This window comes from Rhipicephalus microplus, chromosome 6 (genome assembly GCF_043290135.1).
Source record: "Rhipicephalus microplus isolate Deutch F79 chromosome 6, USDA_Rmic, whole genome shotgun sequence".
NCBI classification, from domain to species: Eukaryota; Metazoa; Arthropoda; class Arachnida; order Ixodida; family Ixodidae; genus Rhipicephalus; species Rhipicephalus microplus.
Window position 1 is genome coordinate 192,757,563 of NC_134705.1, and position 26,475 is coordinate 192,784,037.

The following is a 26,475-nucleotide window of genomic DNA, read 5'->3' on the forward strand; positions in this document are numbered from 1 at the left end:
TCTGACGCAGTAGCACGAGGCTGCGTTCCAACCTGATATCGGACAAATATGGGCCACCATTGTCCTCCAGTGAAACGGGTCCTCCTGGAGGCTCCCTGGATGTCTAGGTCTATGCTAGACGCTGAAGGTAAGCATCATGCCCCGGGCTAACTTCTTCACTGTGTAGACATGGCTTTTGTACCCAAAACTTATTGGCAACGTTAGATGATCGAGGTCTTGCCGCCAAGCGGAAACACAGCCAAGTCTACAGGCTGCTCGTGGATCATGATCTGGATGTACTAGCTGTACAAGACACAAAAGTTGACGGTGAGGAAAAGACCCGGGGCATGGTGCTGAGGTTCGCGGTGCGTTACTACGCAATTGTAAGTCAAGCAATAGGCACGTCTGCAGGCTGTGTCTTGTTCACTAAGAAGTTACCGGGTCTGGTAGTGCAAGATGCCTTTTCTTGCCCTTCTGGCAGACTGGTTTCCTCTGATTTTGTATTTAATGAATGCCAGTGGAGTATCGTGTGTATTTATGCACCAACCATTTGCGAGGAACGTTCACTTTTTTTTTCAAAGCAAAAAGAGCACTTCACTTTGGAAAGGAAATATGCATTACTTGATGATTTTAACTGCGTCCTCAACGGGCGAGATCGATCAAACGGACGTGCCAAGTATAATAAATATGCTGGCAGACATAATTACTAAATTCGAGTTAGAAGACGTGGGCAGCTGTATGGAGGGAACGCGGGATGCGCGTTTCACACATTTTGAGGGTAATAGCCATGCACGCCTTGATCTCATTTACGTGTCGCTTGAAATAATAGCCCGCTGTAAGACATATGCTGTCTACCCAATACACTTCAGTGATCATTGTTTAGTGAAATGTGCTATGGGAGGGAAAACAAAAATTGGAACTTTTTCATGGGAGCTGTGGAAGATGAATTCCAATTTGATCACTGAGGAATATTTCTTAGATCAGGATGAAATTCATCAATGAAATAAAAATGGATGATGAAGCTAAACTTGCAGAACAATGGAAAGCGTTCAAGCAGCGAATAAAAATAAAAGCTATCAATCGTTCTTGCGCATTGAGTTACGAAAGGAAAAAGATAGAAGAGGAACTATGAATGACATCGGAAAGACTAATTGACTTGGAGTGCAAACAACCAGGAGAGCATAAAATTGACATACGCAATATTAAGCAGAAACTTGCACTGCATGACGAGGAAAACTACCGTGGTGCACTCGTCCGTGTTGGGGCTGAGGCTTTAGCTGGTGGAGAGACGCCAACCAAAAGAGTGTTGGGGGTGGAAAAAACGAACGCTCGACGGAATCGCATCGAAAGAATAGAGAAGGATGGTCACGAAGTAACCGATACCGACAGAATTTCATCCGTATTTTCAAGGCACTTTCAAAAAAACATTTTGCGTGTAAACAGGTAAACCTAGAAAGATTTAAAGCAGAATATTTAGGACGCATGCCACAAGTCAGTGAGGAAGCAAAAAAGCGCTTTGAAATTATCTATATGGGCATCTGAAGTTGAACGGGCGATTTATAAGTTAAATCCCGGCAAATCTCCGAGACCAGGTGGTCTTCGTGCCAAGTGGTACAAGTGTTTTAAAAGTGAATTCTCTCCTATACTTGCAGGCGTTTTTAACGAGGCATATGAGGAAAAGAAATTACCACCGTCCTTTGGTGAATCACGTACCGTTCTGATTCCGAAGACAGATGAGGTTGAAAAGCTCAGGCACGTCACAGCGTATAGGCCAATCGCACTGACAAACGTAGACTACAAATAATATTGAAACTTTTGGTGGCTAGACTTCAGTCAGTAATGCCCCGCCGCGGTGGTCTAGTGGCTAAGGTACTCGGCTGCTTACCCGAAGGTCGCGGGTTCCTATCCCGGCTGCGGCGGCTGCATTTCTGATGGAGGCGGAAATGTTGTAGTACCGTGTGCTCAGATTTGGGTGCACGTTGAAGAACCCCAAGTGGTCGAAATTTCCGGAGCCCTCCACTACGGCGTCTCTCATAATCAAATGGTGGTTTTGGGACGTTAAACCCCACATATCAATCAATCAAATCAGTCAGTAATAAAAGATACCGTCGGCCCACACCAAACGTGTAGAATCAAAGGTCGTTATATAGTAACAAATGTTCATAAAATGCCGTCCGTGCTCGAATGTGTGAACATCAGTCAAGCTCGTGTGGCCACACTCCAACTGGATCTGGGAGAAAGCGTTTGATTGCGTTGCCCACGCTGTTTCATTTGCAGTATTGGAGCATATTAATGTTGGTGGGGCAATTATGGACGGTGTAGCTAAGGCCTACCGAAATGGCAGTACAAGACTAATTATCAACAAGACCTTGCCCCCCCCCCCCCTATTAGAATTGAGCGCTCAGTGCGTCAAGGTTGCCCTGCTGGTTCATTGTTGTTTTGCATCTACATTGATACATTATGTCAGTCCATATTGCAGAACGACATCATTAGTGGGTTTAGAGTACAATCCTCAGAGGTCAAACTACTCGCATACGCTGATGATGTTGCGATTTGTAGCACTTCATATGAAGGTATTGAAAAATCAAGCAGAGTTTCTAAATCTTTCGTCGAAGTTACAGGAATCCACATATACTGGAGTAAATGCCTCGGATTTAGGCATGGATATTGGCCTTCAACCCCAGAATTTTTCGCAGCCATTAGATGGACGAAAACGCCAGTTAAATATCTCGGAGTTCCGCTCGAGTCATACAAAAGTGCTGATGAATATCGGACACAGCAAACGAAAGAAATTAAAGAGAAAGTGAATAGGTGGAATGCAGCTTACCTATCCATGTTTGTTAGGGTTACTGTATGCAACTGGTGTTTTGTGTCTAAGCTGTGGTATGTGATGCAAGTGCTGTACTGTTCTCGGGTCAATGTGCACTAATTACATCGGGTGTTTGCAATATTTGTGTGGGGGTCTGACTGGGAAAGGTGCAGTCACACGAATTTGTTTAGACGGGTGAAGTGTGGAGGCCTTGGGCTGGGACATCTGTTTATCAAACAGTTAGTAAATAGGTTTTTCTCTTTCCGCGAGGCAAGAGATCCTTTCCTACTAACAGTGTGCCAAACAAGACTAAGTAGACTGTTGCCAGAGTTTGTTGTGAGCACTCAAGTTATCACAGGGGCTGTGCAAGGATACATGAAGGAAGTCGTGACCAGCGTGCGGTTTTTGTGTGTTCGTTTTTCCACTGACTGCCTGTGGTCTGTTGGAAAGAAAAAAAGAACCGTACAAAGATTTATGTGACACTATGCTCCCAATCCCACTGTACAGAGCGCTATATACAGCCCGCAAGGGTCAGAATGTACTTGAACGAGTTAAAAAATGCCTGCAGCTCGAACTTAAAAAACGTTCTTTTTTAAATTACACACCGGAACACTTCCTGTAAGAACCTTCCTAGAGGAGCGTGGGTTTTATATGCCTTGAGGATCTCCCTGTCTAATCTGTAAGAAACCGGAAACTATTGACCGTGTTTCCTGCACTGTTAGGAAGGAGTTTACTTTTGGGACGTATTACAAAGGACAATTAAAAAAAAGAGTTTCCGTTAGATCCGCATGGAATTGGGTATTTGGCAGTAGAGAATGATGATGGAACACTTTTCGATTTTATCATGATGACTGCCTTGCACAGTATATGGCGCGCTAGAATGGCTGAATTTCACTGTGACCCAGACAGGAGACCAGAAAGGAAGTATTTTAAAGAAAGTATCTTAAGGTTTCTTGAAGTAGTAAAAACAGACGAATGTGTACCTTTATGGTTAGAAAAGGTAGAAGCCCTACTGAACATAGAGAATATATAGGACGTGATGTGTTATAGTAATGCTTGGCGGCCTTAGTTACTTTTTTTATTGTTCGTTGTGTATTGTAATATCTTTATCTTAGTGCCCCATGTGTGAAGTTTACCCGGAAATAAAGAAAAGAAAAAAAATTGACCCCGTATCTGCATGCTACACCGCAAATGTCGTCGAAAGACGACAGTCTTGCGTCTGGAGAGAGTGAACAAAACGTTTATGTGATGTTCTGCGCAGGAAAATCGGTGAATAGTATTCTGCAGGCGCTGCGTTAGAGTGCCTCGAGCGTGCAGCGGAGGCCAACGGGCGCATCAAGTCACGTCACACGTGAGACATGAGCGCTATCTGGCAGTTATCCTGGAAAACGGGGCTCGCGTCCTGCGCGCCCGTCTCTGAGGTGATAAGGCGTAGAACGCAATGCGACGGGTAGGTGGCATCACCGTGTCGTCTTAGCAAAGCGTTGGAAACACTTGCCATTTCGTGCAAGCGTTGCATGGCCAGCGCAGCGTTATAAAGGCTACGATTCCTAAAATTACTGATATATGCCATTTTTAGTAGAAAAAATACATAATATTGACGTGTTGTTACGGTGCCTCAGGTATGCCCTATAATTGCCTTTTAATTGACAATCGCGCTAATATGAACGCTGGACCTTGAGCAATATTGATGGGCGATGCGGATGGGGTCGGCCGTTTGGAGTTTCATATGGTTACTTTGATGCCATTTAGGTACCGTTAAGGGCTGACAAACAGACACATGTGCAGACTTAAAACATCGTGGCTTTGGGGTAGGACATCTTAGGGGGAGACAGAAGGTTAGGTGGCAGATGAGATTGAGAAGTTTGCGGGTATAAATTGGCAGCAGCAAGAACAGGACCGGGTTGACTGGCGGAACATGGGAGAGGCCTTTATCCTGCAGTGGACGTAGTCAGGCTGATGATGATGATGATGATGATGATGATGATCTTACTTCCCATGCGAACGGCCCGGGGTCGATACTCAATGGTATACCGAACATTTTATTATTTATTTTATTTGCTTCTTTCTCGATTTTTCACTCACAACCAACGGGGCCACCGCCGACGGCGGAATTTCTGGGACACGATCTCTCTCACACTATCACGTTAATACTTGTATTGCTGTCAGCAGCAACCTTTCTTTGACCGAACAACAGTTGAATGCTTGTGTGTATGGCCTTATTTTACCAGCTCATTTGCGGGTGCTTGTACGCAGGTCCTGATTCTCCTCGCAGCGCTGACGTCACTGACTGAATTTTACAATCTACAAGTGACGCTGACCTGTCTGAGACATGCCGCGTTGGCGATGCTGTACGCTGCCGCATTTTCCTGCGCCGCACGATTTTTCTCCCTGTTTGCGGTCAAGGCAAGCGTTGCGAAGAATTTCGAGGTGCAATATCTGCTGATCGAACTCTCTGACTTCACAAGACTAAGCCGTCTCTTCACTTGCTTTAGCAGTCTTTACCATGTGGGTTCCTGCATCATGGTGAGCTTTACCATTAGTCTTACCCGTAGGTGGCGGCAGGATCTTGCAAAGCCATGTTGCATATCGACTAGGTTGGTTTGTATGTGAGGTGTAACGTCCCAAAGCCACCATGTGATAAATTAGAGATGCCGTAGTGAAGGGCTCTGGAAATTTCGACCACCTCGGGTTCTTTAACGTGCGCCCAAATGAGCACACCGACCTACAGCATTTCCGCCTCCACTGGAAATGCAGCAGCCGAAACCGGGATTCGATCCCGCGACTTGCGGGTCAGCAGCCGAGTAACTTAGCGAGCACTAGACTACCGCGGCGTGTCAGCATCTCGACTAAGGGAGCTGGTGTAGCATAGCTTGGGTAAAGACAGGTGCTGGTGTGGCTTCAGGGGGAAGGGCATGTGACCTTTTTGCATCCTCCTGGAGACACCAATGATCTTACCGTGATGTCATAGCTTGGGTAAAGACAGGTGCTGGTGTGGCTTCAGGGGGAAGGGCATGTGACCTTTTTGCATCCCCCTGGAGACACCAATGATCTTACCGTGTTTTCGCTGAAAAATCACTGGCGAATTTTCAGCAATATTGTTTCTTTCAAGCAGCGGATTTAACCATTCAGGGTAGAGTTGCCAGGTCCGGTTGTAGCAAACGCATTTGGTTTACTTTAGATGCCAAGCAGCTCATTGACTAGCCTGTTGACTCTGTCCGTCCGTGTCTCCGTGCCAACGCGCCGCACCGCACTCCCCTCGCCGTGAAGTTGGGGTGGTGCCAAGTAGGTCACGCCTTCCCTCGCATTGCGCGGTGACGTCCCTCTCTTCCTCACCTGCCGCGCGTTTGCCTCTTGTCACCTCTTTTTCGCTTTACCCTCTCCACCACTCGCAACGTTCGAGTGCGCATCGAGTGAACACTCTTTCGGCTCGTTTATCTGTGATAGAGAGGACGCCGGAAAGCGAAGCTCCTTCGCCCGACGGAACATGCGCCGAAGTGATGCGAGTGTTATACCCCTGTCACACGGCCACCACCAAACTCCGTTGAACACCGACAACGTATATTTCCCCTAGGGGGTTCGACGGAGAAGGAGTTGTGGCAGTGTCACACGGCAACGACAAGGTTGTAACAGTTGCCACGAGGGGGCTCAGCTGGCGCTGTTTGATTTTCGGATAAGTATTCTAATTTGATCCCTATTGATTTTTTTGTGAATCCTCGTTATGCGGTTGTTACAAAAAGCACTATTAAGTAGGTATGCGACTAATAAACCATTAGAAATAATTTCAAATAAAAACGCATTTGCTAAATGTAGCAATGCTGCTAGTGACGCTGGCCACATTGTGCTTTTAGTTGTTTTGTTGCCTGTGTACATGCCCGGTACGAAAGTTCTTGTGCTTCCGTGCCTCGTGAGCGCACATTTTGTGTTCTTCAGCCATGAGTGACACAGCGGACGACGTGAGGAAGTGGTGCGATATTGCGCTAGTAATGACGTTGATCGGCTGGCGCCGGCCGGCCCGACTCGCGAGGCACGGTGTGTAGGGCATCGGTGATGAGAGTAAGTGAACTCTTGTGGGCGTAAATATTGTAAACAAACACGCGTTGTGAATGAGTACTACAACGAAAGAACGTTTAATGTTGCCAAAATGTATTATTCGTTCACTGCGGCCACTTAGTGCTCGAAATTTTTCTCTGACCTCTAGACTGCTGGGGACGAGAGTACCTCGTTTCACTGCGAAGGGAGATCGTTGAACGTCCTTTGCGAAATGCTCAGTTCACCTTCGTTTGCGTAAGGGTGGCCGTGTGACACCAACCGCATCTTCGTCGTCGTAAAGACGAGGGAGTTGAACAGTCTTCACGGGTGCCCGTGTGACAGGGGTATTGGTAGAGCCCACAGAGGAAGGAATAAAAGAAGAGGGCATGCCCAGCCAGCGCGCTATGTGAAAAGTGTGGCGGAAATGACATCATGCTGGCCACAATGGCAGCGTTGCGATGGTTACGTGTTGTGCAGCGTAGCTGGTCTAGGAGTGAGTGGTAGTGGCTGGCGGCGCCATGTGGGCCTCCATAGGTCTCGTACCGAGCCGCGGCGGACAATATCCGTGCCCCGTGTCTAGTTACGCAGTGTTCTCCCGATAGTTATTGTACGCCTAGCAACGTTTACAAAGTCTTTCGTCAGCCACTGGGCCTCAACAGTACGTAGAACGAGCGCATATCCGTGCGGTGGATTGAATATTTGAAGTGTTTAGTGAAGTTGCATTTGGGCACCTAGACAAAACGGAACCACAACAAATGCATTGCAGTTCAGTGACAGTTGCGCAGTGTTCCTACTTGTGACAACGGGCCATCGCTGTGCCATGCAAGCCGTAATGAGGACGATGTGCGTAATTTCGTGTTCGATATGAGTACAGTAACAACTTTCATGAGTGTATTAAAACAACTTTTTTTTTCTGTTTCGCTTGTTGTGCTCGCCTTCAGGTTTCTTCTCTCAGCATTAGAGCAACCGCGTAAAGTGTCACTTGCACCATGCTCAAATTAAGTTGCCGTGGTTACACAATGTTTACGCCGGTGAGTTTTACGTGGCACCCGGGCATGGTGGCCGGGCGCCGCGTCGACCGCGTGAAGGTGGCGCTGACCGTATGCACGGCCGATCATGTTATCTGTACAGTGCGGGAATTAATGACGTGAATACACTGAAACCACATTCGTCATTGACAATGCATCTAGCGCATGTTCTCTCGTACTTGCTGCGTTGTCAGCGAGCTCAGTTGCTCGCTGTCAAGACTCTGGCTGTGTTCTAATACTCACAGTAGACGGCTAAATAGACAGCTAAATGGACGGCGGCCATCTTAAGTCCTAGTCCAATTCTTACCCAGCAAAATAGACAGCTCCGAAAAGACCGCATCGTAGACAAATACGATGCAGGCTACTTTGCTGTCTAAACAAGATGGCGGCTCATCGAATCGCTCAGATAGATCGAATATCGCCGCAATAGTCACCTGCACACAAGTTGACGCTTTCCCAGACGCTCAATGTGAGTAACGTTTATTTGTTTTCGATTCAACACGAAATAAGTAAGAAAATACAACTGTTACGTTTGTTTAGTTTAGCTTTTTCTTTTTGACGCGAGGTGGCGAATTGTTGAGTAAAAGCTGTCTAAATGTGTTCCATTTCTCGGACAGCATGGGCTCGAAGCTGTCTTCTAAGCAGTCTTCGTAGACTGTCTACGTGCTGTCTAAGAATTGGAACACAGCCACTGTCGAAATGATTTCGCCATCAGGGTCTCGCTGACCCAGCGTGTTGAGAAATAACTTTAGTTCCGATTCGCCTAGACGCGTGTGCTGTGCAACGTGGTTTCCGAACCGGAGAGAGAGAGAGAGAGCCACGCACCTTTTGCTTCACATTCGCATGTAAACAAGAGAGGGGAATTTGCCCTTTCAATATGGCCGACTTCTGACTTCACCACGGCTTCACAACGAGTTACGTCAGGGCCTTTCCTCAGTTTTTTCCCGTTCCTCCATGGTAGAGCCGATAGCGATTACGAATGGTGACCTCGCGCCTGCAACACCGACGAGACGCGAGTCAACAACGCTGATCGCGTCCGTGCGCAACGCTGCTGCTTCGCATCGCATGAGGGTTCTGTTTGGGAAGATGTCGGTAATTTTTTTTTGCGCTTGTTTCTTGCAAATGTGGCTATTTTATTGCTTGCGACGTTCATTAAAGATGCGTTTGTCATTGACATTCCCAGGTGAAGAATAAAATTGGAACGAACGTGCACTTGGGATAGACAGAAACGTAAAGAGTGTGGCATTTACATTGTACGCTGTTTCGCATCTATTTTGAAGTGTTTCTAGTCAAGGTGGTAATAAACGACCCCAAGATTCACCCATAATCAAACAACAAGCATTATAGCATGATTTTAATGCCACAAAATGGTTTTGGGACGTTAAACCCTACATCAATCAATCAATCAATCAATCAATCAATCAATCAATCAATCAATCAATCAATCAATCAATCAATCAATCAATCAATCAATGCCACAAATGTGAGAGCGTGAGGACCGCAACGCGTCACGCTGATTGCGTTTTTTCCATTCTTCCAGTGGGGGTGCCAGGAAGTAACGTTACTTACGCACCGGCGAACTTGCATAGGCAACTTTGAGGGACATAGCGGCATCGAACCTGAGATTCACCCGAAAACAGCGTTTCATCCCTAGAATAACCATTAAAAATTCCTAGATGACCAAAAAATTCATAGATTGGCTCAGTATTGGCATTAAAATGATAAATATTCTATTAACTAAGTACAAGCATAGTACGGTCTGTGTCCAATTTGTCTGCATCCTGTTAAACGTAAACAGCTTGATATTACCATTGACGTTTTTCCCGCCTAAATGTTCTGTGAAGTCGTATACAAAAGGCTCGAGGGCGGCGCCAGTTATTACAGAGACAGATTTCTCGGTCAAGTTCACTTCGTGCACTTAGTGAAGGCGATAGGGTCAACTTCAAGTCTGTAGCGCCTTTATTTTACTCGTGGCTCGCAAGGTGGCGGAAAATCTTCAATTTTAAAAATTTGCTTTCAGTGTGCCATGACTTATAAGTAGATATACATAGGCCCGTTTTCATGGCTGATAGGAACGACCCTTCCTTCTCGTAATAATATTTACATCCCAAAGCCACGAAATAATTATGAGAGGTAGTAGTGGGAGACTTCGGAAATTTCGAGCACCCGGTGTTCTTTACCATGGAGAGTACACGGGCCTCGACGATTTCGATGGTAGCGAAATAATTGAGGCCTCTGTACTGTGCTTTGTCAGTCAATAGTGAAGAACATCGGATGGTCGAAATTTCCGAAGTCTTCCACTACTACCTCTCATAATTATTTAGGCCGCTGTGGTAGCTCAGTGGTTAGAGCATCGAACGCGTTATTCTCATAATTATTTCGTGGCTTTGGGATGTAAATATTATTATGAGAAGGAAGGGGCGTTCCCATTTCGCCTCCATCGAAATGAGGCCGCCATGGCTGGCATCGAACCCACGACCTTTGGGTCAGCAGCCAAGCAACATAACCACTGCTCCATCACGGCGCACGCACCTTCCCTTCGTACTTTCGTTTAGGTTACCGTTTGGCCAAATTTTTTGGTAATTTTTTTTCACTCATAAGAAAACGCCACGACGGTAATGCTGTAACCTGCCGAAAAGTCTTCTCGTCTCTTTTCGTCATGCAGTATTTATAAGAAGGAATCCATACAATCTCGCCCAATGTCCAGCCCTCCTCTCACTCTGTTTCTATCTCTAAGCTTACCAGTTGAGTAGTTATTTAACACGAAGACTTTGCCCGGTTAAGGCGCGCAGTGTAAGTGTGAACTTGGTACTTGTTTATTCGAACTACAACAGTTAGCAGTCGCTTAGCTCGGCTATGCTAGGATATGGGTAGCGTGCTGTTGCTCCGGCGCACCGTCAGACCTGGCTACTGCGCAACTGAGCAGCGCAGCTGGGCACGCGCCGCCGCCGATGCGCCTGGCCACGGCTGTGACGTCACACCTCTGGAACTCGCAGATAAGCGAGGCGCGCGCCAGCTGTGCGCCGTGTGACGTCACTGCTCCTCGCGCATGCGCGGAACGGCTTTTCAAGAGCCACGCTAAACTACTCAACCACGCCCCGCCGCGGTGGTCTATGTGGCTAAGGTACTGTGGGCCTGTGGGCTGCTGACCCACACGTCGCGGGATCGAATCGCGGCTGCGGCGGCTGCATTTCCGATGGAGGCGGAAATGTTGTAGGCCCGTGTGCTCAGATTTGGGTGCATGTTAAAGAACCCCAGGTGGTCAAAATATCCGGAGCCCTCCATTACGGCGTCTCTTATAATTATATGGTGATTTTGGGAGGTTAAACCCCACATATCAATCACTCAACCACGGCTAGTGTAGCTCACGCTACAAGCATTTTTTTTTTGTTTTCCGGAGCATCTACCACTCGGGGCACTCATGATGATATGCGCGTGCATGTTAAACACTTACAACTACAGCGCTTGAATTCTCCCAGTATTCAGCACATATTGACCATTACAGAACTGCTACCCCCTTCACTTGGCCCAGCAGAATGACAGTGCTCTCCTAAACGACCAGGAAAGCGAAATTAGCCAAAACTTTCATTTCTTATAGCATTTATAGTTCAAAAAGCGTGAATATTCAGTAGCGCCTGTAACCAAGCAGTGTATTATCACTTCGCCGTAAGGTTGAGCAGCACAGTTTCTAACATGGACAAGAGGCACTCGTTCCTTATCCCTCTTGTCCATGTTAGAAGCTGCGCTACTTAACCTGACGGCAAAATGACTAATTACCAACTAGCCCAGTTATCAACCTTCTTCAGCGTTGTATCACAATTCGAGGTTCTTAGAAACATGCTTAGATTTAAGAAAAACATAAAAAATTACTGAGAGAAAAATATCTAGATCTAGGTATAAATCTATAGGGTTAGCATCATTCAGTCAGGGTCTGGCAATTGTAGAAAAATGCCGCCTCTCAGCGTGTGCTGGTCACATGCATCATCGTCATCATCAGCCTGACTACGTCTGGTTAAGTAGCACAGCTTCTAACATGGACAAGAGGGATAGAGAGCGAGTGCCGTGTCCTTGTTATTTCTCTTGTCCATGTTAGAAACTGCGCTACTCAACCTTACGGCAAAAGTCATGCACCGTTTTCCAATAAGTGATACCCTCTCGATCGTGGGCTTGTCGGGGATCAGTCGTACTGCGTACGCCAATATGATCTTTTATTAGGTAGGAACACCTTGTCACGTTACTACATTTCATTGCTACCTGGATACGAACGCATGGCTGTCATTGTTGCCTCTAGAAAGTGAAGTGAGGCGCTGCTAATCAGGACCGTCATTGTTGCTTCTAACAAGTGCAGTGTTCCGCTGCTAGGCAGGACCGTCGTTGTTGCCTTAAGTGAAGTGCTGCGCTGCTGATCAGAGCCATCACTGTTGCATCTAGTAAGCGAAATGTTGCGCTGCTAAACAGTGGATGAAGGTACAATTCTCAGAATGGAGAATAGGAATAGTTTGGAGGGAGCATTGCGCAATGCAAAAGAAATAAAGAAAGACAAATACTAAAAGAAGACGCGAAGAAAACTTTGCCCGATTTTCCTGGTTGCGGAATGACCTCTCTAAACTATCTGGTAGTCTGGCTTGGTACTGTTACGGTATGGTAACAAACTACAATATATACCATGCATCAGGATCAATGTACTACACCCCTTCACGCTCTCGCTCTCAGGTTTGCCAGAAGGCAAGGCGGGAGGAGTATTTCGCTTGGTACGTCCAGCTGCCCGCGGACGTGGTGAGGTTGCAAGCACTTACAAGAGCAATGGTGGTGTCCGCTGCACTAACATTCCTGACGGGACCCGACATTAGAGCCTTGCGTCGAGCATCGTTGCGTCTCTCCCTGGAGCTTTGGGAGGCAAGGAGGCGAGGCGATGTTCCGTGGTGGCCCAAGCGAGGAATCCCCGAAGGATTGGCGGCTATGAAGCCGCCAATGAAGCAACTGGTGCGGAATATGGAAGGAAGGGAGAAAAAAGAAAACACTGGGTGAAATCTTTTAAGGGAAAGGGTTGCAATGTGCGATGTAGCTGATGGGGTTAAACGAAGGCACGGAACTATACACGCATTAGTATAGTATAGTGTTACGAGCAGAGGCCGAAATTTAGACAATAAAAATGCGTTTTAGGCACCAGAGTTGACAGGAAAAGTACCGTTTTCGGCTTCTACTGCTATAACAAGAGGTACAAAACTGTTTTCGATGAATGCAAATAAATTCAAAGAAAGAGTCGCGCCTTCTATCAGCTAGCAACAATGCCAAATGCAATTGTTTATGAACGCACATGGGTACTAGCAGTTGAAAATAGCTCATCAATTTCATTTTGCCCATCGTGGTTCGCAGAAGATGGTTTATCGGTTTTTGCTGTAGTGAGTCGAGTCAAGTGTGCTGCCTCTAATTAACACATTGTCTTTTTTTTTTTCTGCGTCGCTGGGAAGGGCAAAGCAGGAGCTGACAGGCCGATGGCTAGGAGACCAGAAGGAAGGAATGCCTCCTCTTGGCTGGATCGGATAGCGTAGAACCTATTTCTACCTTTGTATTAATGTAACTGAATGCATTTTACAAACAAACAAACAAACAAGAAGACCACGCGCACCTTTCAATTTACTCCCCCCCCCCTTTTCTCCCTTCGCTTTGGCCCCTTCGCACACTTGCCAACCACTCGCGTCACGTGAGTGCAGCGGCGTGTGCTCATTGGCACGTCCCGTTTTGCTGCTACTAGCACTGAAATTTTAAGTAAAATTTCCGCAGTTGATAAACAGCGTTTGCTTTTGCCTGTCGGGAAGGCTGCTATATGTATCGCGTACTAGAACGCGCTATAGTGTGGTCTTTGCAGCAAATCAATGGGAGAACGCTGGTCACTTTTGCAATGACGCCACCAACAAGCCGCCACAATGAAACGGTGTGCACCCGGCTTTAGGCTGCAACAAGTGGTGCTGGATTGACACGAGCAATAACGTAACGATTTACAGAAAGTATAAAGTTGCTTTTTCAATATGGATGTTATAGCGCATATCATCTTTTGAACAGAACGCTGGAGGACAAATGCGTTTCACAGCGTGTCATATAACACTTTTTTTTGTCTCCTGGGACATGTAAGTTGATATATGTGTGCGAAATTATAGCAAGAATCTGTTTTCGTGATCATCAAGAGATTCTGGAACCGGTTACAAGAGCAGTGCGGGCTTTTCACCATCAGAAGATCCCTCTCCAGCCAATGGCGTCGCCGTGTCATCATGACGTTGCGGCCGACCGACCGCCTTCCCGGCGCGCTGACGAGAGGAATCGCAATGCGAGTCACTAAGCGGCTGTGACGTCACGTTCAAGCAGCGACCCCATGGGCTGGGGAGGAGTTCCTTGACGGCGAAAGGCCGCACTACTCTTGGCTTGTAACCACCGAAGGATCCAGGAGGGTAATAATTCCTGGGGTTTTAGGCCCCAGAACTTCAATGGAGGAGTGCCTATTGATGATGACCTCCTCGGTAGTTTTCTTTCTCTTTCTCCTTTCCTTGACGTGGGGTAGCAAACCAGACACTGGAATTCTGGCTGGCCTCATTGACTTTCTTTTTACTTATTATCTCTCTCGGTGTCAAAGGACGATGGTTTCTAAAGCTTCTACACACCCAAAGATATGTGTACTCGAGGTTTCTTGCGCTTCACCCCCATTGAAACGCGGTATTGTCGTCACCAGGAATGAAACCCATGTCATCGTACAGTGCGACACGGTGCCTAATAAGCCACCAAGGCAGATCGGACCTTTGGTGACCAACATTAGTATCGACGCCAACCTTACGGCTTACCTCAAGATCCTATCGGGGCTTTGGTAAAAATAAGGCGATAACATTTAGCGTTTGAATTATTTTTGTTCACAGCTCTCTCATTCCGTGTCACTCCTGGGGCAAGCGGTGGCACCGAGGCTGCGGGACACACATCCAAAGCTCTGCCGCTACCGTAATATCTCAAGTGACGGCGTCAGTACCGTAAAGCTCCAGAAGAGTATGGTAATACCCCACAAGCTTCATGGCGAGTTACACAACCCCAAAAATTTATACCTTTCAAGCGTCATTGTTGTTGGACCTACGGTTCTGCTCTGGACTCGCCGGATCATCGACATGAAGCCGTAATAACGCTGGACCTTAATGAACAACCTCAGTGCACAGATGTCGACCCCTTCAGCATCTACTGCGTGACGGCTATGTTAAACGGAACGCTACCTACTGGCGTACCATGTATAGTGCCACTGTCGCTTCTCACACTACCGCCGGCTGCAGAGAAGAACGTTTTCGGCTTGGCTAACTACGTGAATACGTCTCGTACGAAGCACCTACCTGAAACATCACGTAGGGGGGGGCGGGGAACATTCGAAGCTGCATTTCTGGTACCTCTGCAGCCACTTGCAATCTCTATAAGTCGTTCCGTTCACGTTGCACTTGAAGCGCTGCCTCACTGAATGACGTAGTTGGACTCGTATGACATTCGAAAATTTGAAATCCATTACTATGCACCTCAGGAGCGCTTGCTATTCAGCTCATCGCCCGGTGCAGAGCAGGCCACTTTCTCATTTGCTCTGCACGTGAATTAATTTTATTTCGGACATAGTTACATGACATGAAATATGTCCACGAGGCAAGGCAAAAGGCAATTCGTCTCTGGTGAAACGCTTCCCAGAGAAATGATCACCTTGTATTACGTGAGAATACACTGTTCTTTCCAAAATAGCTTTTTTTTTCTTTTTGCAATACAGATGTATGACCAAAGCTTGAGACTGTGTACTATATAGTACGTTTCTATGTCATTAATAATGTGCTGTGGTAATTTGTCTGGTACCTTGATATCTCCAATGAGGATGGGAGCGAAATCATCAGAGGGTATGTCGAGAAAAACTCCTGTTTGTTGATTAAAAGTTAAATTATAGTCCTAAATATATATGAAGAACTCTCGGATCAGGGGTCCCCGCTGGAGCTAACGTTTGAACCAGCTGACTTGCTGGCTTCAAGGCTCCAAGTTTGCATTCTTGAAGGAGACGATTCTGCTTTACGAAGCGTTGGCTGCAGTCACACCCAGATATCGAAGACTTTTTCATAACTTTTAAGTTACGTCTTCCCGTGAACTTCCACCTTATACGTACAGAACTTCGAGATGTCGCAAATGGCTCAACTGCTTGATGTGAACTTGACGCCCAGCTCAAATAAAGGCACAACAGCCCCTAAGCGTTTCGGCAGACTTTAAGTATTCCTGTGCATGCAGCGGGATTACCCATTGTAGCTACTTCCTGTACGGCGTCTGGTAAACCTGCGGTAAGCTGATGACATTGCATTGATGCTTGCTTCAGGGGACAAATCACAACTCATGATCGATAAACTGGACACGGAAGCCATAAGAGTAAGTCCGAAAATTGGTATGCATAAAAGTAAAGTATAGTTCAACAGCCTCAGCAGAGAGCAGCGCTTTGCGAATCATGTGGCGAGACACTGAAGCTCTAAATGAATCGTTAAGATAGGTAACTGTGGTGCCAAGCTGTCAGAATGAAATCCTCCTCAAGTAAGGATAAGATTGGGTACATTCGGCAAGCATTCTCGTATCGGGAATGGTAGTCTGCCTGCTATCTTTGAAAAGGGAGGTACCTAACAGCTGCATTTTGCCGGTACTTACCTACTGAGCAGAAAGCTGGAGGCTTACAAAGAGGATTTCGCTTAAATTGAGGACGACGCAGCGAGCGATAGAACGGTCAGAGCTAGGTGTAACCTTCAGAGGCAAGAAGATAGAGTGGGTCAGGGAACCAACCGGAGTTAAGGATATCATGGTTGAAATCAAGAAGAAATGGTCTTTGGCCGGGCCCGTAGCGCGTAGGCAGGATAACCAGTGCTAAGGGTAACGGACTGAATTTCAGCTGTAGGCAAGCACGTGAGAGGGAGACACAAACTTATGTGGACAGGTGAGAATAAAAAGTTGGCAGGTATAACGTGGCAGTAGAAAGCACATGACTGATTCGATTGGCAAAACACGGGATATGCATTTGCCCTGCAGTTGACGTAGTCATGCTGCTGATGATAATAATAATGATGATTATAATAGTACTCTACATCACATTTGTTTTAATGCAACTAAGCTGATATTGCCTCGGGCTGCTCTATGTACGATGCGACAGAAACCTAAGGCTGTTAAAATGTTTGCCGTTTCGTGCAAAAGATTTGGTAGAATTTTCCTGAATACAAAATTTTCAAAATATTGCGATGGAATCATGGTGAAAGAGTTTCAGAAACTCCAGCTTGGAGTGGGCTTCAAATTGATGCTACCAGAAGACCGTCCACCTCTTCTCCAAGGGCTATTTCTGTGTGGTCTGACAACTTAACCAACGTACAAAACGTATATGATTTCGCCTATATATGTGAAATTCTGTTAAGCAGCTTTGCTACTGTAAAAACAATGCAAACCTATAAGTAGTCATTCAATGTAACTATTAAAGAAGTATACGTTGAGGGTTTGCGTAATTTTACAATATTTCCATCAATGCGGTGTAGGATATCGGTGAGTAGGATTCTTGGTTTCATATTCATTCGGATGAAACTGATTACCACGCAATACAAAATTTTCCAAATATTGCGATGGAATCATGGTGAAAGAGTTTCAGAAACTCCAGCTCGGAGTGGGCTTCAAATTGATGCTACCAGAAGACCGTCCACCTCTTCTCCAAGGGCTATTTCTGTGTGGTCTGACAACATAACCAACGTACAAAACGTATATGATTTCGCCTATATATGTGAAATTCTGTTAAGCAGCTTTGCTACTGTAAAAACAATGCAAACCTATAAGTAGTCATTCAATGTAACTATTAAAGAAGTATACGTTGAGGGTTTGCGTAATTTTACAATATTTCCATCAATGCGGTGTAGGATATCGGTGAGTAGGATTCTTGGTTTCATATTGATTCGGATGAAATTGATCACCACGCAACTGCTTGCTGCCTCTTGCATTAAAACCTTTCCAATAATTTTCACTTGGTTAGCGTTATCACTCAAGTTTTCAACATATCGCGTCATTTCGTATTATAATTTACATTTTCCGCTACCATTTCTCGTATACATCCCTGTCATTAAATTCCAGCTACCCGATTCTTTGCCCACTTTCTCATTTGGCACACGCTGTGTAAACATATCATCCCTGGTACATGGAGGTCCATTCCTTATGTATGAAGGTAGGATCATCATCATCAACTCAGCTGAAAGTGGGCGATTCAGTCCGTCTTCGCTGGCGGGAGCAGAGAGCTCCTAGACTGATGATGATGATGGCCATCCTTCGCTGACGGGAGCAGGAAGCTCCTAGACTGATGATAATGATGATGATGGCCATCCATCAGAGGTCATCATCATCATCATCATCATCATCATCATCATCATCATCATCATCATCATCATCATCATCATCAGCATCATCATCATCATCATCATCATCATCATCACCACCACCACCATCATCATCAACAACAACATTATTAGCATCATCATCATCATCATCACCATCATCATCATCATCATCATCAGTCTAGGAGCTTCCTGCTCCCGCCAGCGAAGACGGGGCCGCCGTAGATCGCCGGCTACTTGCAGGTGCGTCTAAACGCAGCGTTCGACAGGCCAGCCCGGAGTCCTCGAGGGAGACGGGAAGCCCGGGTCATGTCCTCATCAGGCTCCCGAAAGGCGGAGACCATGCTGTCTGAGCCTGACGAGCCATGGGTCTGCCTGCAACACGACGGCAAGACATTTAAGGAAATGCTGCTCAAGGAGCAAGATGGCGACGAGAAAGAAGCCAAGGAATGCGCTCGGAATGCGGCCGAGGTGCTCAAGGGGGCCCAAGATGAGGGATTCATCTCCCACTCGTGGTGCCTTCGCTCGGCGTGGAACGACGCCCTCGTCCACAAAGCCCTCCGGAAAGACAGGCGGCCATGCGTACTCGGCGTCACCCTCTCCATTAATGCCGTGAGTTCACACATATAGTTACACATACGCGATTCGATAACGTCTGTGAAACGCTGGCATATGTCGGGGAAAGGGGCGGAGTTTGGGGTAAACCCTCTTCCCTCCTTGAAATATTCAAAGTTTGCCTGTGTCACAGTCACAGAGTCACAAATAGAAACAAGCAAACCAACCTGATTCGAACACCGCTGAAACATTGGCGTAGCCAATTTTTCAGCGGAGAGGGAGAGGGGAAATTGGAAGTTTGAACACCTCTCCTTACCAAAAAAAGGGAAATATTGCCTGTTTCTATATAAACGTAAATACACAAACGCACGTAGGGACACATATAAAGAATAGTTGAAGACTACTGAAAGGAGTTTCTGGCTACGGCTTTGTTGTGAAGGGTAGATGTTCTGGCTATCTAACTTTGTGAAGCTATCCATATCGAGAAAGGACTACGCTCACGGCAAGATGGAGTCATGAAGAGAAATTATCAAACAGGGAAATTTAAAGACAGTGCTTCGACAAGAGGTACTTTGTACTGTGCAATGTCAGCGCAGGTTAGAATACCCGATCTGGCCAAAATTATTCGGTGCACTGCCCTATAGGCGTCATTCATAGCATATATAGTTGTTTCAGGAATACTGCACGAACGGCAATGAGAAGAGACACTATAGGCACATTAAATGTTTGAAGTCTTGTACTTGTTCTCAGAGCTGTTTCTTTATTTAGTTACGGCTAGCCAAGAAGCTCGAGCTACTTTGGTAAATGTCGCTTAGAAAGGTCAAGCACTATGCTCCAATCAATGAGAGCAGATTGTCTTCGTTATGACGAAGGCAAGTTTCCTTTTCGACCCGTTGATTTCAACAGCAGTCCTTGTTCGATTAATTATTTAGATCTGTACAGTTCAACCATGATGCCAAGTAAATGACAGAGAAATCAAATCATCAGAGAAATTAGAGAAAATGTTGTCATAGATTTATCAGTGTTATATTTGTCGCAGTAATAGAAGAAATCATTGTATTGACTATGACGTCATCGCGTTCGCGCGCAGGCATATGGGATATCTCACAAAGCAGCGGTGAACAATCGCTGTGACGACTCTGACGTCATGAATAGCGAGTGCCGTGGTGTGTGAATCCTTCGTGGTGTCCACATGCAACGCAGGCAGAATGACATACACGAATAAAAGAAAGTTGAATAGCAGAGATAACTTGAGAAATACGCTCATCTTGTGTGGTGTACTTCCCATTGAGTGCTTCGCTGTACCTCATTTACAAGAAACGAAACAACACTCCCTCTAACACAGGTACGTGTACTTTGTTCGGGTTGCTTATCGCTTCAGTGATCCCTAAAACTTTGTACAACACTACGCTCCAAGCCTTCGCACGCTGATGAAATGAGAAGAAATTACTTTCAGGATAAGAATAATAATTGTTGGGTTTCTACGTCCCGAAACAGCGATATGGTTATGAGGGACGCCATAGTGTGGAGATGCAGAATTTTCGACCACCTCGTGTTTTTAGACGTGAACCTAATATCCTATATGTACACAGTCCTATAGCCCTTCACCTTCATGGAAATGTGGTTGCCGGAGCCGATTCGATTCTGCGACATTGAGGTTGTAAAACGAGCAGAATAGCCACTAGATCGCAGCAACGGGTACTTGCACAGTATTGTGACCAGTGCGCGAAACAACTTGGATAGCCCAAGCAGCTTCAATGACCGGGCCAGCTGGAGGTGGATTAGTGTGCCCGGAAAGAGCACCATTATGTTTCCCAGCTGGCGAGTTATCTGTAGATAGCGAGAGGTACTGGGATCGATACCCAGCACCTCCACCAGTGTCACGTTACACCGTAACTGTAACCTGTAGATAATGGCAGACAATTAAAGACGTCAAACTGATTCGAACAATGGCAATAAGACTCTATCGTTTTTCTCTGCACGCGCATCTTTGTCCTCTTCTGAACAGCGGCACATACAAGCCTGCCAGCATCTATGGAAATAATACTTTCAGAACTTTTACTAGTGGCAACATTCACACAAGTTACGGGGTTCTATCGATTATATCTTCTTGGAACTTTACTTTTTTAGCTCCCCAACGGGGCATGATGGTGTCGAGCGCTTCTTTCGGCCTAATTGAATTCGTCATGATTTAGTACTTTCGTTCAGCCACTATTGTATCTACTCGTTTACTAACCGGCCGGCTGAACGTTGCACTGTGCCGGATGAGTGACGCAGGCACAGTTGGCAAGCTTTCTAAGTGATGTGGATAGAAGTTGGTAAATCTTGGTTGAATGTGCGCTGTTGTAACAGCTACAGTTTTGTAACTGAACCACACTTGTGTCCTTGAGGAGTCGGCGTTAACTTACCTGCTCATTGACTGATGTCTTGCACGCATGCAGGTCCTGATTCTCCTCTCTGTGCTGGCATCACTGACAAATTGTCACAATCTACAAGTGACGCTGACATGTCTGCGACACTTCACGATGGCAATGCTGTATTCTGCCACAGCGTCCTGGGCCACGGGATTTCTCTCGCTGTCGGCGCTCAAGGCCAGCGTTGTAAAGAAGTTTGAGGTGCTAGATCTGCTGCTGGAGCTGGCTGTCCTAAAAGCAGTGATCCTACTCGTCGCCTTTTTTGTCTGCATTTGCCATGTGGGTGCCGGCATCATGGTGAGGCTCGCCTGTATGCACTTAACAAGCTTTCGCAAAAATAATCACTGGTGAATTCTTAGCTAAGTCCTTTTGTTCCAACCAGCCGCATTAAAGCGACCGTCAACCATTCTTAATGGCGCGAATTTTCTTTGGCGCAACGGGAAGCTTGGAGCTACGGGTGTGCTTTGATAAAACGCAAGAGGGCAGGTCGGGGGCTTTGTCGCTCGATAAGCAAGGGTGATTTTGGATAAGAAGGGCGCGGCCGCGATCGCTGGGGTGCCCTTCATTTCAGCAGGCATCAGCAAACCACTCGTGTCCCCATGCATGCTGCGCTCTCGTCGGTTCGCGTTGAAACGACAGCATGAAAAAAAATTGGCCCCGTATCTGCATTTAATCATCTGCGAATGTCGTCGAAAGACGATAGCCTTGCGTGTGGAGAGAGTGAACAAAACATTTATTTGATGTTCTGCGCAAGAAAGTAGGTGAATGGTATTTTGGAGGCACTGCGTTAGAGTGCCTCGAGCATGTAGCGGAGGTGAACAAGCGCATCTAGGCACGTTAGACACGAGCGCCATCTGGCAGTTATCTTCGAAAACGAAGGCGTGCGTGACCGCGGAGAAAGATGCGCGCCAGTCTCGGAGGTGATAAGGTGTAGAATGCAAAGTGACGGGCAGGTGCCGTTGTAGCGTGGTCGTTGTAGCAAAGCGTTGGAAACACCTTCTGGGGCATCGCGTTGCACTGTCAGCGCAGCGCGATAAACGCTACAGTCTCTATAGTTACTTGTGTGGCGCCTCTTCTAGAATAAAGGCAGACATACAAAACATAGACGTGTTTTATGGCGCCTCGGATATGCGCAATATTTGATTTTTTAATTGACAATCGCACAACTATGAACGCTAAACCTTGAGCAATAATGGTGGGCGCTGCGGATGGGGTTGGTCATTTGAGGCCGTTTGAGGTATCGTTAGGGTGGACAAACAGACAAATGTACAGACAGACAGACAGACAGACAGACAGACAGACAGACAGACAGACAGACAGACAGACAGACAGACCAAAATTTGTCCGTCGGAGGTCCCCAAGAAAGACTATCGTCTTAAAAAAAAACAGTGCCTCGAGCGTGCAGTGGTGGTAAACGAGCGCATCAAGTCGCGCCACACGTCAGACATGAGCGCTATCTGACAGTTATCCTAGAAAACGGGGCGCGCGCTGTGCGCGCCTGCCTCTGAGGTGATAAGGTGTAGAACGCAAGACGATGGATGGGCGACACCACCGTGTCGTCTTAGCAAAGCGTTGGAAACACTTGTCGTTTCGTGCAAGCGTTGCATGGCCGGCGCACCGTTATAAAGGCTACGATACTTAAAATTACTCATGTATGCCTGTTCTAGTAAAAAAATACACATACATAATATTGACGTGTTGTTATGGTGCCTCAGATATGTGCAATAATTGCTTTTTGATTGACAATCGCACAAGTATGAACGCTAAACCTTGAGCAATATTGGTGGGCGCTGCGGATGGGGTCGGCCTTTTGGAGTATCGTTTAGTCACTTTGGTGCCGTTTAGGGTACCGTTGAAGGCGAAAAAACAGACAAATGTACAGACAGACAGACCAAAATTTTTGCGATGAAGGTCCCTAAGAAAGACTATCATCTTTAAAAAAGCTCTATCCCTGGAGCAGTGCTGTGCACTAACACCAAGATAGAAGATATCAAATCTAAAAGAGCTACCTGCTAGCTATATTTCCTGTAACCCTACAGTTTGCTGCTATCGCATTCATTGCTTCACTCTTGTGATGAAATGGATATTTTCTTAGAGAGTAACTGACAAACTTTGTTCAAGGGGGGGGGGGGGGTGAAAAGTGTCTAGCCATGCTGACATAGGAGTACGCGAGATAGCGGACTGAGAACTTTTGTATAGCCTTGTACCTTCTATTCCTAACATATTTTAGTACCTACCCAACATCGGGCTCAATGTTACCATTCCATGCTCTCGCTCTCAGGTTTACCCCGCGGCACGGCGACAGGCACATTTCGTGCTGCCCCTGCAGCTGCTCGCAGACGTGGCGCGGGCGAAAGCACTTACAGGAGCCGTCGTGCTGACCGTTTGGTCGGTGTACCTCATGGCGACCGATATCAGGACCACCTTTTGTGCCGTGAGACATCTCTGCCGGGAGTTGTGTGAGGCCAGGAAACGAGGCCGCATTACGCCTCCGTTTCGAGGAATGTCCTTTCAGAAATTCCTCGCGTCTATGGCACGCTCTGTGCTGAAACGCATTGTCGTCATCTCCTGCGGAATGGTGCTTTTGCTGATGATCTTCATGATATCCCCGGGAGGAGGTGAGACGACTGGAACGCAATATCGAACGAAAGAAAAAGAAAGGAATGGTTGGGCAAAACAGTCCGAGGAAACGTTTTGCAGTGTGTAGAGCTAATTGAGTACAGCTAATTCAGTTGTACATCTAATTCAGTTTGAGTCATAGAAGTTCCTTTTCATTGTCTCCTTCATTTTCTCGTGTTCGGGGTTTTTTGTGCTATGATGTCTTAGTGTTCGTGGATAGCCAACTAGCCCAACAATCTGTTCTGCTATGGTATTACTCATGCGTTATGTTATTACATTGTCATGAGAGTCCGCTTATAGCATTAGCAACAGTATTAGGTGCTGGCATGACACTAGGAAGCACATTAAGTTTCAGAGAATCTATGAAACCATTTTTCAATATCGATGTTTTAGCACGTTTCGAAGACAGCTTTATAGGGTAAATAGTAATGCTTTCACAAGACGTCGTTAAATATTCAGTCACGACTCGCTTCAGTTTTTGTTAAAATAATGGTTTCTTTTCGTGGTCACCAAAAAATTTTGTTTACAACTCGTAAGCTGCTTCGCATTAGAAGACATTGTAGACGTGAACAATCACGAGTAGTTTCGCAAAGCCATTGTTTCCTCAGGTTATATTAAAGTATTTCGGTGGTATTTTCTTCAGTTTGTTCCTACTTTTCGTGATTTACCGCTACTTCTATGTATCGCCTCTGGCCCTGAGGATTATCGTAAGTGAAATGAAAGCCAGCAAGGAGAGAAATAATCTTCGAAGTCAACGATGGAGCGATTGTGTGAATTGTCATGCTTTTATAATAACTGCGTTGTAACGTCCGATTTGCACTCAGTGGTGGCTTACAAGTGGTGTTGCACTGCTCTGGTCTAGAACACGCGTTTTCTCCTTACCACGGGAACTTCAACTCGATTAGGGCCAAACGCATAAAATGTCGGTAAACTTAGACTACAGCGCTGGCGATACAGTTCTCAATGCTGTATCGATTCCGAGAGGTTTAAAGGTTCAAAGCGTCGTTATGACAGCGAGGCACGCCTTAGTGGAGGATTTCTTATTAATTTGGGCTCCCTCGTTTATACCTCTGTACTCATCGCATTTCGCCTCCATCAAAATGCGTCCGCTACTGCTAGGGATCAAACTCATGTCATCAAATTCAGCTGCGCGACACCATGTTTTGTAAGCTACCAAGGTGGATCGAACTTGAGGTGATTGACATCAATGAGGAGAGGTAAAGATGCAAGAAAAGGCAGGGAGGTTGACCAGACGCACATCCCGTATGCTACCCTGCACTGGGGAAGGGATGAAGGGGAGAAAAGAGGTTGCTGACAGATAAGAAGGTACACAAAATCACGAGCACACACAGTCTACAGGCGGTCGCTCAGGTTTGTTGTCTTCAAGTGAAGTAGGAGTGCTTTAGTCGCTTTCTGCGCAATTGAGGCAGACGCCCAAGGTGCCAAAATCTTCACACAGAATGGTCTAGAGTCAAGTTGGTTCAAAACCATCTCGAGGAAGCACACATTACGGCTATCTCATGATGCTATTGGGCTTTCGGCACGAACAACGCTAACATTTAAAACACCATTTATTCTTGTTCGCAGTTCTCTCTTCCCCTGTGGCTCCAGCAGCGAACGGCGGCACCTAGCAAGTTGGGCCAGACAAATACACCGACGAGCGGACATCGTGATATCTTAAATGATGGCTTAGACAGCTTAGACTTCTAGAATACCGTCACGATCTGCCCAAAATTCCTCTTGAAATTTGACAATATATTCCAACTCTTCGGCAAGATTAAAATTAATACCCTCGCGCATTATTCATCTTGGATCGGCGTTACAGCCCTGGACTGTTAAAACCATCCCCCTGGAGGCTTAGATATGACCTGGAGCTGTGGTCAAAATAAAGGACGGATGCTTCTCGTACACAGTGCCTGATTATGGTGTCAAGGTTTTGGCGCAAAAAGAAAAGGCCAGGAATGCTAACGTCTGACTATTTCTCCGCAGCTTTCCTGGGCCAAGTGGCTCTTGCAGGGGACATTGCTAGAGAGTTGGCTGGAGACCGGGTTATTTGAAATAATTACTGAAGTAGCATAGCAGTAAAAGGGAGTGTCATATCTTGCCAAAATTTTTCCTAACTCTTACAACATTGAAGGATCCGTTGACCCTTCCGAAATCTCGAAAATCTCAACCGTTACGCCTAGTTCGTCTTGGATATGCGACACTGCTTGGACGCGTTGAATCAACCACCTAAGCGTGCATTGATGTTGGACGAAAATAAATTGCGAATCGACGCCCGCTATACCGTAGCGGTGACCTACTTTGAAGGGCGTCCGCTAAAGTTCGACCTGAATAGAGCTCAAGCGGTGAACTTGTCCAGCGGCTGCCGTGTGGTGGCTTACTTGAGTAAGTTTCGTAGCGTGCCTCTGATCCACCAGGATGGGTTGCTTTTTTTGTGGTTGTTAGCCGTAGCTACAGGTAGCGCTTAGCAAGTGGTGGTGCGGCTACCCACCACAAACATGCAGTAGGCGCCACATCCTACCGCTGTCTCCTGGAGGGACTCATGGAGGCAACCAAGGAACATTGTTTCCGTACGTTCGTATGGCCCCACGTGTTAGTGTATTTGTGCTGCAGAGTCAGATAACACGTAAACACGGTTTGTC

At 46.4% G+C, this 26,475-nt stretch overlaps 1 protein-coding gene across 1 annotated transcript; it reads left to right on the forward strand.

Annotated features, from left to right (window-relative positions):
- The first annotated feature begins 18,422 nt into the window (after positions 1 to 18,422).
- LOC119168194 (uncharacterized) lies at positions 18,423 to 25,738 on the forward strand. The gene is made up of 4 exons (XM_037419597.2): positions 18,423 to 18,854; positions 21,239 to 21,508; positions 23,493 to 23,829; positions 25,418 to 25,738. Exons 1-4 carry the CDS (start codon positions 18,552 to 18,554, stop codon positions 25,459 to 25,461), a joined length of 954 nt encoding a protein of 317 aa, XP_037275494.1. The 5' UTR covers positions 18,423 to 18,551; the 3' UTR covers positions 25,462 to 25,738.
- Positions 25,739 to 26,475: the final 737 nt, after the last annotated feature.

Coding starts and splice junctions, on each gene's coding strand:
- LOC119168194 (XM_037419597.2), top strand. CDS start 18,552: ATGTCCTCATCAGGCTCCCGAAAGGCGGAGACCATGCTGTCTGAGCCT. Junction 21,509..23,492: donor ATGTGGGTGCCGGCATCATG/GTGAGGCTCGCC, acceptor TCTCGCTCTCAG/GTTTACCCCGCGGCACGGCG. Junction 23,830..25,417: donor CATGATATCCCCGGGAGGAG/GTGAGACGACTG, acceptor TCTTGTTCGCAG/TTCTCTCTTCCCCTGTGGCT.